General features: G+C 43.3%; 1 protein-coding gene across 2 annotated transcripts in view; it reads right to left on the bottom strand.

Moving 5' to 3' along the window:
• The window catches only part of Uaca (uveal autoantigen with coiled-coil domains and ankyrin repeats), an 82,422-nt gene that overhangs the window by 33,278 nt on the left and 33,106 nt on the right, over positions 1-16,038 (bottom strand). The window contains exons 1-2 of one of the 2 annotated variants that reach the window (XM_051197677.1): positions 6,753-7,196; positions 3,965-4,098 (exon numbers count right to left, since the gene is read on the bottom strand). In XM_051197677.1, coding sequence (XP_051053634.1) covers positions 3,965-4,098; positions 6,753-6,791 — 173 coding nt within the window. In that variant the 5' untranslated portion in view covers positions 6,792-7,196. Of the gene's footprint in view, positions 1-3,964; positions 4,099-6,752; positions 7,197-16,038 lie in introns of those variants that run through there. The other variant, XM_051197676.1, reaches the window with a different exon arrangement.

The following is a 16,038-nucleotide window of genomic DNA, read 5'->3' as shown; positions in this document are numbered from 1 at the left end:
TCTTTCATTTGAGCCCAGGATTTGCTGAGAAGGCTGGTCCGACCAGCCAACCTGCCCAGGGACCACCTGTCTCCACTTTCTCAGCCAAAGCTCAGGAAATGACAGGCAGGCTGCCACACACACCCAGCGTTTCCATGAGCCCAGGGATGAGAATTCTGGTCTTCATGTTTGGGTGGCAAGCATTCATTTACTACGCAATTTTCCCCGCACCCACACTGAAACATTTTTATGAGGTTATTTTGTTGGACTTAACTGCGCAAGAAATAAAGTCACAGAAAAGGTTTAAGACCAAAGCAGAACACAAGATTCTCTCTCTCCAGAATTATCAGCCTAACCCACACTTTCTCCCTCCAACAGTGACTAATGTAAACACTGAATTCCACCCAGTGACTGAAGCTTCACATCAGCAGGCCTCATTGATCAAGCTCCCTAAAAAGGCAAGTCAAGCTTGTTAAGATGCTAACTTTGGGGCTAGAGAGAGGGCTCAGCAGCTAAGAGGGCTTGCCGGCATCCATTCTTTTGGGCTCCTGGCCTCCCATTTGCATGCGTGTATGTGTACATACACGGACACACATAAAGTCTTTTGTTAAAAAGACAAGCTAACTCTAATCATTTAAGTACTTAAGACACCAGCTAACAAAATGCCCCATTCTTTCTTTCCTCATCTAGCATTTGACTAACTGACTAGAATTCATTCAAATTCGAACAGGTGAGTAGACTGGATGTTTGGGGGAAAGGACATGAGTGGAAACTGACATAGGAAGGAGGTCCTGACTGGCAGGAGGAGGAAGTCAGAGTGTAATGTAAGCCCACAGGTGGGCTCACTCTCATCAGGAGGCCCCTCCCCGGCCATTGCAGAGGAGTTCATGCTCCCCACTCTGAAGCCTTCGCTCTCCTGGTACCCATGGCTGTCTTCACTATTCTCTATAGAATGAACACTTCATCCCACTTAAGTCCAATAATGATTCTCTCTGTGGCCTGTGGTTCTCTCCTCACTCAACTGCAAACTCAATAAAAGCAAAGTTGATCATGTTTTACTTTGTTGTATCCCCAGACACAAGTGCCAGAAGTTAGGCTCTCAAATGTCTGTTAAGGAAAAAGCTGAGAGACAAAATCTGGAGTAGCTTGAAACTCACTTCCAGATAGTAGGTCATCATCGTGTTACTCTAGTAATACCATGGCAGGTGAGATGCAAACTAGAGACCAAGCTTTCCTAAGGACAGCAGGGCTACATTCAGTTTAGACAGAGAAGAGATGTTAAGAAACAAATTTGTTTTCCATTTTAACGGAACAAACACATTTGGGTCATGGGCATCGTTCACTCTCCCTGAGAGATGGAAGCAGTCAATTAGACTGAAACACACTTCAGAGGCGGCAGGGCCTCCTGCATACTAAGGTCCTTAGCCCCTGAGGATACCCTTAGGAAACACCAGTGTGGGTGGGATCCTTTGTTTTCACTCCTCAGCTCACAAGCTTTGCAAGACCATGGTCTTCAAAACAGCCAACACAGCACAGACAGTGCAAGAGAGGCCAGGAGTCCCTGCTAATCCACAAGTGCTGCTGAACTATAAATAGCAGGCATGCTTAAAGAAGAAGACATGTCAATCACAGAAACATATGCACAGAGCTGTACATGAAGTATGAGAAAGCGCTTTACAGAAATACTCCTTTGCAAATAAGAAAACCTCTTCTTTTTACGTATATGTAGTGTGTGTGTGTCTGTACATCTGTATGGATATGTCTGTACATGTATATCTGTATGTGTGTGTATGTGTGTATATCTGTATATAAGTGTGTGTGTGCCTGTGTATATATCTGTATGTGTATATCTATATGTGTTCATGTGTGTATGTCTGTGTGTGTTTGCCCATGTGCTTGAGGGTATCTGGAGGCCAGAAGAGAATGCTGGGTCCCCGGGAGTTGGAGTTACAGGAGGTTGTGTGCTATCTGACATGGATATTCTTTATTTTTTGGTTTTTGGTTTTCTTGTTTTGTTTTCTGAGACAGGGTTTCTCTGTGTAACAAACAGCTCTGGCTGTCCTGAACTCACTCCATAGACCAGACTGGCCTCAAACTCACAGAGATCCACCTGCCCCTGCCTCCTAAGTGCTGTGATTAAAAGTATGCACCACCACTGTTAAGTGAATTGACATTCTTGTCTACTGAACGTGGCATCTACCACCATCACCGCATCTCTAGTTCTTTTTTGGAACCACAGTGAATTCAAGTACTTGTTGCTCTTTTTTTTTTTTCCTTAGCAAAATTTCAAAACCTTGGGACTAGAGAGATGGCTTTTTAATTATGAATACCGGTTGCTCCTGTAGAAGACTCAGCTTACTTCTCAGCACACACGGTGGCTAACAACTGTCTATACCTCCAATTTCAGGGAATCCAATGACTTTTCTACCTCTGTGGGCTCCTGCATCCCTGTGGTGCACATACACACACACACACACACACACACACACACACGCAGGTACATACACACATGAATATACTCATAAAAATAAATATTTTCAAAAGTAAAAACTAAAATCAAAAAATTTTCAAAATAAAACTGTCTTTTACAATTTCAAAGTTGAAAATAACGTATTTCAAATTAAAATTGTTTTGCCACTAGATAATATAAAACATACATCTGTAACACACACTAAATATAAAATATTTTCGTTAAGAAAGAATACGTAGTTCACACATATTAATAAAAAAAAATTTCGCCCTGTGAGTACCATGAAGGCTCCTTCCTACAAAGACCTGGAAGACTGACAGGACTCAAGGTTTCCCAGGTGCCACTGATTCTATATGGCTGTGTCAGTACAGATAACCTCAGAGAGAGCCCAGCAGACTCTCAAGCAACCATTTCAAATACTGCAAGGAATATGGTAGCTCTACCGGCTTCACCTATTAACATCTTAGCACTGGTGAAAGGCGAGACTAGAAAGACACTGCTTGTAGAGATTACATTTTACAATCTGTACCATGAGCCACATCAAACAGCATAAAATTAAAAAAAAAATAGGAAAAGAACTAAAAATAACAATAACTTATTCCCTGTAGTTAAAGTTTGTGGTGGCACACACCTTTAATCCCAACACTCAAGAGGCTGAGACAGCAGGTCTCCATGAGTTCAAGGCTAGCCTGGTCTACATTTTGGTGAAGCCAGCTAAAGCTACATGGACAGACCCTGTCTCAGTGAAAACAAGCAAGCAAACAAACAAAAACCAGAATCCTGCTGGATAAAACTGACTATGAACGCTTTATTGCTGCTAAAACCTTCTGAATTTGCAGTCACACTTTGCTCTACTGAAATATTATACATTCCAAAGTCATAATCTACATCAAACATTAATGATTAACTTCCTAATATTCACGTCTATATTTAGCATCAGCTTCCAATTATAAGTTTTTGAAAGAAAAGAAAATCTCCCGAAAGGCTAAGACAGGATTTTAGGAAATGGGACTTTTCACCTGTGCTGCTGGAAGGGCTCCCAGCTAAGGCTGCAGAGGCTTTAATTAGAGTCTTAACAGAGTCAGGATCTACCCTTTAACCCAGCTGCTTCTGCTCCTCAACCAGAGGGAAATGCTGCAGGTCTGGGTGGGTGGGGGAGACATTTGCTTAGAGCCACACAGCATGCTGGGAGTCAGTTCACAAACATGCAGCGGGTGGGCTCTCCCAGCGTGTCTACCCAAGGCACACCACGTATTGCAGATATCCTCGCTGCTCCACTCAGTCTTGTTGAAACTAATGATCTAAATTAAAAACTCAGATTGAGGCTTGGGAGAAAGGGCAGTGTCCTTTACAGAATTTGTGAAAGGCAGAAAGTTGGGGTCCTCCTCCCAGCTGGGGAACTCCAGAGGTCAGAACAAGCTACTTTAAACTGCTTCTTCTACTTGGCTCCTTAAAGACACAGCAGCATTTGGATCCCAAGGCTCACCCAGGCCTTAGTGACAGGGCAATACTCACGCCGATCTCCCTTCCACATCTAGCTTGCCTGGATGGACACCCTTTTTGGCAAGGATGGAAGACACTTTCTCCACATCCCCCCTTTCAGCAGCCTTCATCAATCGGTCATCATATTTATTCCACTCTGCTGAATGCTACAAGAAAAAAAGGAGACAAAGGAAACATAACATACTATATTAGTAGCTCTCTCAAAGAAGGAAGGGAAGAAAGGGGGAGAAGGCCCTGAAGAGTGTTGTTCTATTTCAAGCTCTATACCAAACTTCTGTGTTTTACCAGAATAGCAGATTATTTATTTATTTATTTATTTATTTATTTATTTACTTGTTTACTTACTAATTTATTGGAGACAGGGTTTCCTCTATGTAACCCTGGCTGGCCTAGAACTTACTATGTAGACCAGGCTGGCCTTGAACTCACAGGGATCCACCTGCTTCTGCCTTCTTCTTGCTGGGATTAAAGGTATATAAAACCTTCCTGAACACATGAGTTGTGAGAAGTCTATTTACCTTAAACTTAGGAGAAAAAGTATGTTTTGAGTGTTCAATATCCTGTTAACTGTCTTTGGGGCAAAGAAAACAAACAGTTACTGAATACCTGCCTCAAGCCACCCAGAGGGTGACAATTATGAGATCCTTGTAACAGAAGAGAGGAGTCCCACTCCCAGCATTAGATGACTTGAGTCGTGTAGCCAGACCTTGGCTCTGACTGCTCCCTGTCCCCCTAGGGCTCAACTTTCCCCAGCTACTCCTAGTTATCATCTCCCAGCACCCTTATGTGCAGTGGAATGTTGTGTGCACTGTAAAACACTATACTGTCTCCTATTTCAATGGCATTGTGAGAATATAACTATGTACATACAATATTCAATAGAATAAGGAATGAATGCCTACACATTAGGATAAAAAAATTCTTTATGCAAAAAAAAAAAAAAAAAAAAAAAAAAACTACAGAAGAAAGACTCTAAAGCCATTGCTTTAAACAGACAGGCTCTCCCTATAGAGTCCATGTTAGCCTCAAACTGAGGCCATCCTCCTGTCTCAGTCTACCAAAGCACATACCACCATTGCCAGCAGGTTTTTGTATTGTTTCAAAAACCCAGCACACATATAATTAAAGGAAAGATGAAGGTGATTTCAAACCCAGGAGGAAGTAGCATACAATATATATTTCAATCACATAAAGACTATATCAGCTTTGAGCAGAGAGCGTACTGTGAGGTCAGTAACTTGAATCTCTTCTTAGTACATAGATGTGCCAGAACAAGGAATGAAAATATAAACACCTGGGGCTAGAGTGATGGCTCAGCAGTTAAGAACACTGGCTGCTCTTCCAGAGGACCCAGGTTCAATACCCAGCAACTACATTGTGGCTCACAACTGTTCAGTTCCAGAGGATGTGACGACCACCCCCCCCCCACACACACACACAGACACACATCTAGACAAAACACCAATGCACATAAAATAAAAATAAATTATTTTTAAAGAAAATATAAGCATCTATGCTTACACATATGTGAACATCTAGTGTAGGTATGGTATAACATTTACAAAGGAGGACCAAGAAAGAGTTAATATTGTGTGACAAGATAAGTGTTTTTAAGCACAAAAGATTTAACCTTTAAAATATCACATTGAGGCTCGAGAGATGGCTCAGAGACTAAAGGTCCTTGCCACCAAGTCTGATAACCTGAGTTTGATCCCTACATCTACATGGTAAAGGGGAAGACTGACATCCATAAGTTGTCCTCTGGGGCACAAGAGCTATGTAAGACATGTGCACACTCTCATGCATGCACACATAAAGCTTTTTTAAAAATGTAATAAAATATTATGTTAACTTACTGCTAAATTTCATGCTAAATCAGTGTTATTTCTGTAACTCTACAAGACCTACGCATTTTCACATAATTGGCAAAGTCAGTCAACCCTCTGCCCACAATGTTTAACAAGGAAAAAAAAAATCACTAACTTCCTAAACTTCTATCGTAAATCTACCAATTGACTCATGAAGTACTTGAAAGAAAAAATGAAATATCTGACTGTGAAGACAGATGTAAAACTTCAATTTCTGACTCACTCTTGAGATTTAGTTTAACGGACCCTGGTTTCAGCACCTACAGACTTCAGAAATGATGTACTGAGGTTGATCAGCCCATCTCCTCTAACTTCAAAAGTCCAAACATGTGACTGAAGCCTACCTCCTGATGTAAAACCTAAACTACAGCTTAGGCATCACTTCTCTCTCTGCAGACAGAGCAAAACAATCTAGCGCTTGGTTAGGAGAGCAGCAGCGAATTCAGACAGAAGAGACACTGGGCTGTCAAATGTCCAAAGGATTAGGTCATGCTTACCACACAAATACCTGCCCTAAACTGATTAGTTTATCTTTAGACTTAAAATGGCCCTGATCCCCAAGGAAACTTGCTGGGTAGAAAAACGCACTGCATAGCCCACAGACCATTGCAAACTCCAAAGGAAGGCTTTCACAAAAGGAAGAAGAAAGATAATTCAATGTGATTAAAGTCTCATGCCAGTGAGTAATTTTAAGCCCAACTTCCTCAAGCACCATTTCAGTCTGGCTCAATGTCAGTTAACAGTTCCACTGCCCAGATACTAACATTCTGTCCTGTCCTTTTAAAGCCCGAAAAGCAAAAGCTTTGTCAGCTGCTGTAGATACTGTGGAAAAGCAGAAAGAAAAATCATCAGCACAGAGACTGGCTGTGCTGCCAATAAGACAGGACACACGGGAAGCCTGTGGGCACATCTCTGTTCCACAAGATACCTACTGTGTGCTTAGGAGCGCAAGAGAGCCAACAGTTCATCATAGCCAGGCTTCCGGTTCGTGTTGCATTAAGTTACAAATCTCTGCAGACTCCTTGCAAGGGACCTGGCTCCTCACATGCTGGGCTGCACGTAGCTTGAATCTGCAGATTTACTTTCTTCATCTTCCGGATCCTTCTCCGCCTTCCTAAGGCTGAAAAACGGCTCCCCTTGCTGCCAGGCACTGGATGCAGAGCTGCCCAGAGTCAGGTACGTAACTCCTCCTCTTTCTTCCTTTCTTGTGAGCTGGCTTTCAGAGCCGTCCCCTTTCAGGGACCCCATTGGGAGAAACCCCACATCCTGCTTCATCCACCCAGCAGCCCAGATGCCACTGTACATGAGAATGGCTGCCTCCGAAGTGACCGGTAAACAGTGTGTGGCCTGGAACCATTAGCACAGTTCTATTTTAGATTCCATAGGACCTGACAGCTGGGTGATAGAAAGGGGCCAGGAACTTGTTGTCAATGCATGCCTTCCCTCTGAGTAATCAAACCCAAGTCTCCTGGGGAAATGACTCAAGCACATTGTGAAACGTGCTGACCACGTCAGTACAAATTAGTGCAAGTGTGTGCCGATGTGACCAGGAGGTGCACAGACAAATCTGGTTATTCAACAAAAAGAAAAACAGTATTTAAAGCTGGTTTCAATCTCAGGGTCATCTGTCATGGAGTTTCACTAGCCTAGACAAACAGGATACACAATCCTATTTAAAGCAAATATGTCATGCTTTCATTTAAGGAAACACACACACACGCACACACACACACACACACACACACTCTCACAATCACCCCACTTTGAATTTTAGGACCCCTGGCAGGCCTGTTCTGCATACAACCAGGTTTCAGTTTACAGTCTGCCAGTCTGTCTCCTCACATGTCACACAAGAAGGGACAAGGGCACTACCAAGACAGTATCATGGAGAAGACTGTGCCACAAATTTTAATTTAAAAATTTAAATTTAACTCAGTGCTCTGCATTTCCAAGCTAAGTGCCCTGCCTGTTAGCCTGAGTACATACTACATCAGTGGAAAGACGAATGATCTCGATTCGTGGATAAAAGCAAATCACAGTGAAATAAACTGATTAAGACTGAAGGAAGCAAACCTATCCCCCAAACCAAGCTTCATTGTAAAAAGCACAGCTATGTGGGGAGTATGGAGAGAGAAAGGCAACAATCCCTCTGTACTCATACTCCCTACAATACCAAGGTTTTCCACATTGCTTTTGGTATGTGTGTGTATGTGCATGCGTGCCTGTGTGCGTGCATGTGTGTATGCGTGCATCTGTGTGTGTGTGTGCTCATGCATGCATGAGAATAATTTATATATTTGCTAAAAAGACTTACTCAGGAAAACTGCTTGGTGGGAATGTGATACATTCCAAGCAAGGCTTAGAGGAAGGAGGTGACTGTTCCACCATAGATCAAGCTGCCTATTGAAAACGCTGCATGAACTCCAACAAGGAACTGGTTCCCTCCAGTTGCAATGTAAACCGTGAGGCCCATATTCTAATTATAAAGCATATATGGTCACACACCCTGATGAATTGTTTTGAAAACAATGAGGTGCTTTCCTCCCAGACCACATGAGATACCAAGGGATCACATGACCTCAGAGAACTCCATCCAGCCTAGTCATTCTTCTTCTGGGGTAACAAATCAAGCACTTTTTCTTGTTCCCCTAGAAATAGGCCAACAAAGGCAGAAAAAATAAATAAATAAAAGAAGAGGGGAGGCTAGACAGACTCTCCGAAGTCACATGAGGAACTCTCAGCTCAGGAGATGGCTTGTGCCTTCATGCAGATGGCTGCACCAGAAGCCACCATCCCAGCCCTAATTCATACCCTCTCCACAGAGGCTCCCTAAGAACCAGAGTCCTGGCTCTGCTGCCTCTGGATCTGGTAGGATATTCCCTAGCTTCCACTTGGATGACTCTCAAAGTGTCATGTCCCCAGAGGCCTCACAGACCCCTCTACCTGAGCATGCTCCCATCACTCCACCCCATTCCTCTATCTGGTTCTGAGGGACCCTTCTTCACACTGCGGCTAGACATGTCTGCCTTTATACTTTACATCCACCACCCCCCACCCCACCCCATGACCCCTACTACACAGCAGAGTCTTTGTTCTCTGTCTTGAAGTCACGAAACTGACTTTTAAACAAGTAATCTGGTAGCCGCTGGGTAGGAAGAATTTCAGTCCCCGAGTCTGCTCTCTCCCACACTCCCCATTAACTAGGGGGGAAGCTGTGGGTGTCAGGGCTAGTAGCACTGTCAGCAGTAGTTTAAGGAGCTTCAGGGCTGGACCAACCTCCCCTCAGAGCTCAGCTTGCAACCCCCTGCTGTATGCACCAATGGAGCACTTTATACCCAGTTAGTAGGGCACTGAGTGTCTAACTCGGAGCTCCTTGCACAACAGGCAGACATTCTCCCAAAGGAGCCCTTAAGATTATCCTTAGAAAGGAATTGGGGACAGAAAAGAAACTTTCTTTTCAGTCTTTACTCAGTGTCTCTGGGCCAGGAGCCTTCTTGACTGCTGATATCACACAAAGGTGACTACATCATCTAGTGGCCGAGCATACCACCACCACCTTTGAAGAGGTCTAAGCAAAAACATAAAAACAAAAATCTTTGGATCTAATAATTTACAAGAAACATAATGGGAAAGAGGAATATAATAAACCATAGATGTATTGCATGATGTGCAGAAATAAAAATTAAAAAAAGAAAAATTTAGCACAGAGAAAATTATGGTTTCTTAAAAACAAAAACAAAAACAAAACAAAACAAAACAAACAAAAAACCCAGCAAGAATGGGCTGGAGAGATGGCTCAGTGGTTAATAGCACTTGCTGCTCTTACAGAGGACCGTGTTCAATTCCCAGCACCCACACGGCAGCATGGCAGCTCACAATTGTAGCTCCTTAGGAATCTGAACCCTCTTCTGGCTTCCATGGACACTATATACAAATACATATGTGCAGGCAAAACTTCATACACATAAAATAAAATCTACAAAAAAAAAAAAAAAAAAAACCAGCAAGAAAGAAAAATGGAAGCGGATAGATTAAAAGGGACAAGGGACTTTTAACAGCCAAACACACAAGCAGTGAACATCAGTGCCTGAGCAAACAGATTCTTTTAGGAGCGTGACTACTGACTGGATACTTAAGAGCATTAAGCAAGTATTTAAAAAAAAAATGGAAGGTGCAGGCATGATAATGTTTGTGTATAATTTTCAAGCCCTATTTTTAAAAAACTACATATTATATCGTGTTCTGATACAATCATATGTTTATTACATGCTTTGAACATAATCAAAATAATCAGCGCATATCAAATTCAAAAGGACATATGAAAAAAAATGAAATACTGACAGAACCCATCTGTAGAACTCCAGGAGGGATCATGATATGAAAATCAATCAACATCATACACCAAGAGACCTGGGCAGAGGACAACTGATGCAGAAATACTATTTGGTAAGCTTTGACAGCCTTCCATGACTACAGAGACAATTGGGCTGACAAAATGGCTCAGCAGAGAAACATCTGAGTCCAATCCCAGAACCCACGTGACAGAGGAGAGACCAGATCTCTGTAAGTTGTCATCTGACCTCCACATGTGAACTGTGGCATGCACACACATGCATACAAAATAAAAATACAACAAAAGATTTGAAAATACATTTATCTTCCACATCTTGCCCTTTATGAGTAGATAATTATCCTGCCTTTTCACTGGACTGACTGCTTCTTGGGCTGGGTGGAAGTGTTCACACTGGAGGTAACTCTGGGGTAGTTTTTGCTTTGGTGTCCTATGTAAGAATTCCACCATGGCGACTGCTTCTCCTGTGTTTCTTCTGATTTTACAGTAATAAGGCCTCAGTCTAGGTCTGTAAGCATGTGAAGGCAGCTGGCTTTAACTGGATGTAATAGAAGAGGCTAACTTCATTCTTTTGTGGGTAGATAACCAGTTTTCTCAGCAATGATTGTTAAGATGTGATCTTATACTCATTAAAGTAACTACTATCAAAAAAAAAGAAAAATTAGATGTTAGAGAGCATAAGCCTCTACCCTTGGGCATCCATTCCAAAGAATCCCCATGCCCTCTGCAACATTCCTCCCAACAGCAGAGAGCAGAAGCAACCCAGATAATACTTGATGAATAAACAATGGAATAGTATGCAGTTCTTAATAATGAAGGCAATCATATCCCATGGGAACCCTGTGCTAAGTAAAATAAGTTAACCTCCTCCTTCTATTTCTGTCTCCCCCTCCCCCGACTCCTTCTCTCTCTCTCTCTCTCTCTCTCTCTCTCTCTCTCTCTCACACACACACACACACACACACACACACACACACACACACACACACACTGTATAATGTCACCTTCATAGGAATCTCAAGTAGTTAAATTCATAGAAACAACCAAAAATACAGAATGGGCGTTGTCGCTGACAGTGCCTGAAAAGGTGGAATTCCAGGCTGGAGAAGTGGCTCAGTGCTCAAAGAGCTGCTCTTCCAGTGGTCTTGAGTTCTATTCCCAGCAACCACACTATAGATGGCTCACAGCCATCTATAGTGGGATCGGATGCCCTCTTCTGGCATAAAATTGTACATGCAGATAGAGCACTCATAAAATAAGTAAATAAATCAAGAAAAGGAAAGAAAAGGGGAGTCCCCATTTCAGTCCTGTAGGCTGAAGAAGTTCTATAGATCAGCTCCTGGATGCTGTGAACACAATCACTCAACCCTACACTCAACAATGCCATGATTCTGTGCTACAGTTTATAGTGGATTGATTTCATATTAGCTAGGATTTTCAGCCCAGCAAAAATTTCCAAAATAAATGTGCTATCTTATGATACCATTAAAACAATTAACAGAAACTTACAGCTTTTTAAAACACCAAGGCAGGTGAGGGTGGCCGTCACCTGATAGTAACTATTAAAGCTTCGTGCAGGTTCTCTGGCAGGGTTGGGTGGGGGTGTGGGGGGTTGGCGGGGTGAGGGGATGCTGCTGAGTCAGCTGTTCCACCTTTCCACCTCTGACATTCCTGCTCACACATGGTTCAGCCCACCTGATGGAGAACTTTTTTTTCCTTTCTTTTCTTTTTTTCTTTTTTTTTTGGATGGAGAACATCTTAAATTGCATGACCCGGGTTATCAGGTAGGCCCTCTACTGCATCACCACCAGCAGAAGCAACAGCCCACCTTCCCCCTGCAGTCCTTTATGAACCACCTGCTATGAACACCTGAGTATCTTGCTTGGCAAGTAGCATTCAGACCCTTAACGCAAGCCATGCAGGAGCAAATACAAGCCTTCTTGTGCTGACTAGTTTTAGGTCAGCTTGACACAAAATAGAGTCATTTTGGAGCAAGTAACATCAACTGAGAAAATGCCCCACCAGAGTGGCCTGCAGGCAAGCCTGTGATGCATTTTCTCAGCTGATAATTGGCTTGGGAAAGCCCAGCTCATTGTGGGTGGTGCCACCTTCTAGGCTGGTACACCTGGGTTCTATAAGAAAGCAGGCTGAGAAAAGCCACAGGGAGGAAGCCAGTGAGCAGTATCATTCATTGCCTCTGCATCAGCTCCTGCCTCTGGTTCCCACCCTGCTTGAGTTCCTGCCCTGACTACTTTTGATGATGAGCTGTTATATGGAGCAGTGAGGGAAATAAATCCTTTCCTCCCCAACTTGCTTTATGTCATTGTGTTTCATTGCAACAATCCTAATTAAGACACCTGGGTTCTAAGATGGCACCACTGTACTGGGGGTGGGAGGTGGGGGACTAGAAACCACTAGTCTCAGGCTGTGTGGATTTAAAGAAAGGTCACAAGACACAGAGCTGGACTGTGATGTGTACTGTACACTGAAATAAACCCTTTCCTCCCCAAGTTGCTTTTGGTCATGGTCTTTATCACAGCAAGACAAACCCCAAGACACTCCGGAAAGCAAGCAATCCATCTCTGTTGAGAAGCATCAGATAATGAATGCACTTGTTTTTAAACTTTAGGTGTATTTACATATGTGTTTGTGTATGTGTTTGTACATATGCAGATGCACGTGTATACTTGTGTCTGGAAGCTGGAGGATAGCCTCCAGGTCATCCTCGGGAACACTACCTATCTACCTCCTAGACTGGCTGGCCAGGGAACCCCAGGGACCCTCCTCTTGCTGACTCTCTAGGGTTGGGATTACAGGTCCATGCCACACCACCCAGCATTTCTTCAACGGCTCTGGGGGTTAAGGTCAGGTCTTTGTGATTATAAGGCAAGAGTTTTCCCAAATGAGCCATCCTCCAGCAAAGATAGTTCCCTGGTTAGTTACTACACTGGCTTGAAAAGGAGATAATCAACTCCAAATGCAGCAATCCAAAATACCTATGGTAAAGTCAAATTACAGCTATTTCTAAAGAATAAATACAACATTCTAACACAGAACAGCTATTTCACTAGGTGGGTCTAACTGGATGACAGCTTTAAACCCTGTAGTGGCTTGAATGAGGAACGGCCCCCAAAAGTTTGGGCATTTGAAAATTTTGTCCCCAGTTGGCAGTGTTGTTTGGGGAGGTTATAGACCATTTGGAATGGGATCCTTGCTGAAGGAAGCAAGTCCCTGGGGGCAGGCTTTTAGTGTGTATAGCCTCGCCCCACTTCCAGTTCACACCCTGGGCTTTCTAAGTGTGGGTGGATGGGAATGTGATCTCTCAGCTCCCGGCTCCAGCTGCCTGCTGCCACGTTTCCCCTGCCATCATGGACTGTCCCTCTGGAGCTGTGAGCCCAATAAACCCTTCCTTCCACAAGTCACTTTAGCTCCTGGCATTTTATTACAGCAAAAGAGAAAATGACTAACACAAGTGCTAAACCAACACCAAGGAAGCAACTCCCCGGCCTTAACATGGGCACCTCACTCATACCAATTGTTAATCCATAACCTTTTCAGAAATTATGTAAAATTTTTAAAAATTTAGAGTAATGTGTGTTTGGCCAGGTGTAGTCATGCACACCTTTAAAGGCAGAGGCAGAGCTCTGTGAGTTTAAAACCAGCCTGATCTATATAGTGAGTTCCAGGACAATCAGAGCTACAGTGAGACGCCGTTTCAAAAACAAAACAGCAGCGAAAGACCTAAGTTATACTCATGCTTACAAATGAAAATAATCTCCCCACTACAGTTTGGTACTGAAATGTCCATAAAGGCTTATGTGCTTAGATGCTTGGGCCACAGCACAGTAGTCCTTGGAGTGGGACTTTTGAGAGGTGACTGGATCCCAAGGGCTCTGGCCTCATGATTTGATTCATCCACTAATGAATATATACGGGTATTTCTAGAGGCAGGGGACACTTCAGGCAGGTCAATGGAGGAAAGGGATCATGAGGGAAGCCTCTTTAAAGGCACTGATAATCCTGGTCCTCTTTCTCTTCCCCAACACCCCTCTCGTTTCTGGATGTACCAAGATGAGTGCCCTCCTCCACCACTCACCCCTACCAAAACAGCACCTGCCTCATCACCACGTTAAAGTGATAGGGCCAGCCATGACACAAAACTCCAAATCTGAGCCCAAATGCCTAAGCCAGTTATCTTTCCCTGCAGGATCTAGTACTGTCTCAAGTAAATAGTGTCGAGTTGAGTCAAATTACAGGATACACAACTGTTGGTTTCTGAAACATTCTTTGGTCTGTGGAGAGTCCCCCAGGTATCTGGTCATAGAATACTCATAAGTTGACAGCGTCAGGTGTTTTGTCACAGAGAAAGGGAGCCAGCATACCTGACATCAGAAATGACCATTAGTAAATACTTTGTGCTTTGTTACAGTCTAATCCAGACTTTTAAAAAAAAAAAAAAAATCTGTGTGATTTCAACATTGGCTGTGAACTCACTTACTATTTAAGATAGAAAGTCCTGAGAAAAAGCTTATAGATGTAAAGAAATAAGAAGGCCTTAAAGGGCCAGTGAGAGGGCTCGGCTGGTGAAGACACTGTCTGTCAAGGCTGACTGACAGTCTGGTTTGCTCCCAGAATGACTCCTGTAAGCTTTTCTCACTGCCCTGCTCCCCACGAATGCCACAGCATACTCACGCACATTCACAGGTGCCAAGCATCCATTTTAACAATCAGATTAAAACAAATGGCCCTCACTTTAAAGCCCTACTCTGTGAGACCTGCAAAGCTAACCTCCTCCACCACTCAACCTCACAGAACACTTCTATGATCAGATGCATGCAGAGTTTCCCACATGCCAAGCAGGTGACACTTGGATGTCCCCTAGCTGAACTCTTACTTGGGAGGTAGTTGTCACTCTCCCAGGTTGAGAGCCCAGAGACCCCCACCTCTAAGACACTGTGATTTAAACAGGCTTAACTATTTACCCTGAACTTGATCTTCACTGTGACAGGGACTAAGCTTTTCTTGAAGGACTGGGTTAAGAGGTAAGGGCACCACACCTGTGCACTTGAGCGTCTTCCGTGTTAGGATGCCCTGCCCAGAAGTGAAAAATATCCTGACTCCATGTTCTTGAACTCCCTTGCCTCTAGAAGTGAGTCAAAAGGAAATTCTTTTGTTTTATAAATCACCATGTCTCGGGTATTCTGCTATAGCCACAGAGAAACAGACTAAGACAGATGCCAACTGCCATTCCAAGGCTGTCAGCTGTGTTCCTGACAGGCTGGTTACCAACCATTTTCCCACAATCCCTTCCTCTACTTGGTCAGTCTGCCAGAGCAGCCCAGAGTGGTCACCCTTTGAACACACTAGCTCATTTAATATAGAAGTGCCAGGTGTATAGATAAATAATCAGAGTAAAGAGTTGAAAGGGCAGGCTCATATCCTGGGGTGTACCCTCCAGGAAGCTCTCCCAGCCCTATCCTTTCCAGTTTCTATGGAGACTGTCAACCATCCTTCAGGCCCTCTGTTCTCCCCAGAGGATCCCATCTGCTCTAAGGCTACAAACACTTAGAAGCCTTTACAACTTTTTGGTCAGTATTCTTTCTACTAGCTGAGTTATATCCACTTCTCTGAGCAAATGAAAAAAAAAATATTCTGATGTAGAAATACAAATAGGTCTTATATATTTAAGCCTTGTGTAGACACATGCCTTTGATAATCCCAGCACTCAGAAGGCAAAGGCAGACAGCTCTTTGTGCATTTGAGGCCAACCTGATCTACATAGTTGCAGGCTAGCCAAGCAACATAGTGAGAACCTGTCTCAAAATCATCATCATCAATCATCATCTTCATCTAGATGTGATGTTCTT

The sequence above is a fragment of the Phodopus roborovskii genome, unplaced genomic scaffold (genome assembly GCF_943737965.1).
Source record: "Phodopus roborovskii unplaced genomic scaffold, PHOROB, whole genome shotgun sequence".
Taxonomy (NCBI): Eukaryota; Metazoa; Chordata; class Mammalia; order Rodentia; family Cricetidae; genus Phodopus; species Phodopus roborovskii.
This window is presented reverse-complemented; position numbering and strand designations above follow the sequence as displayed.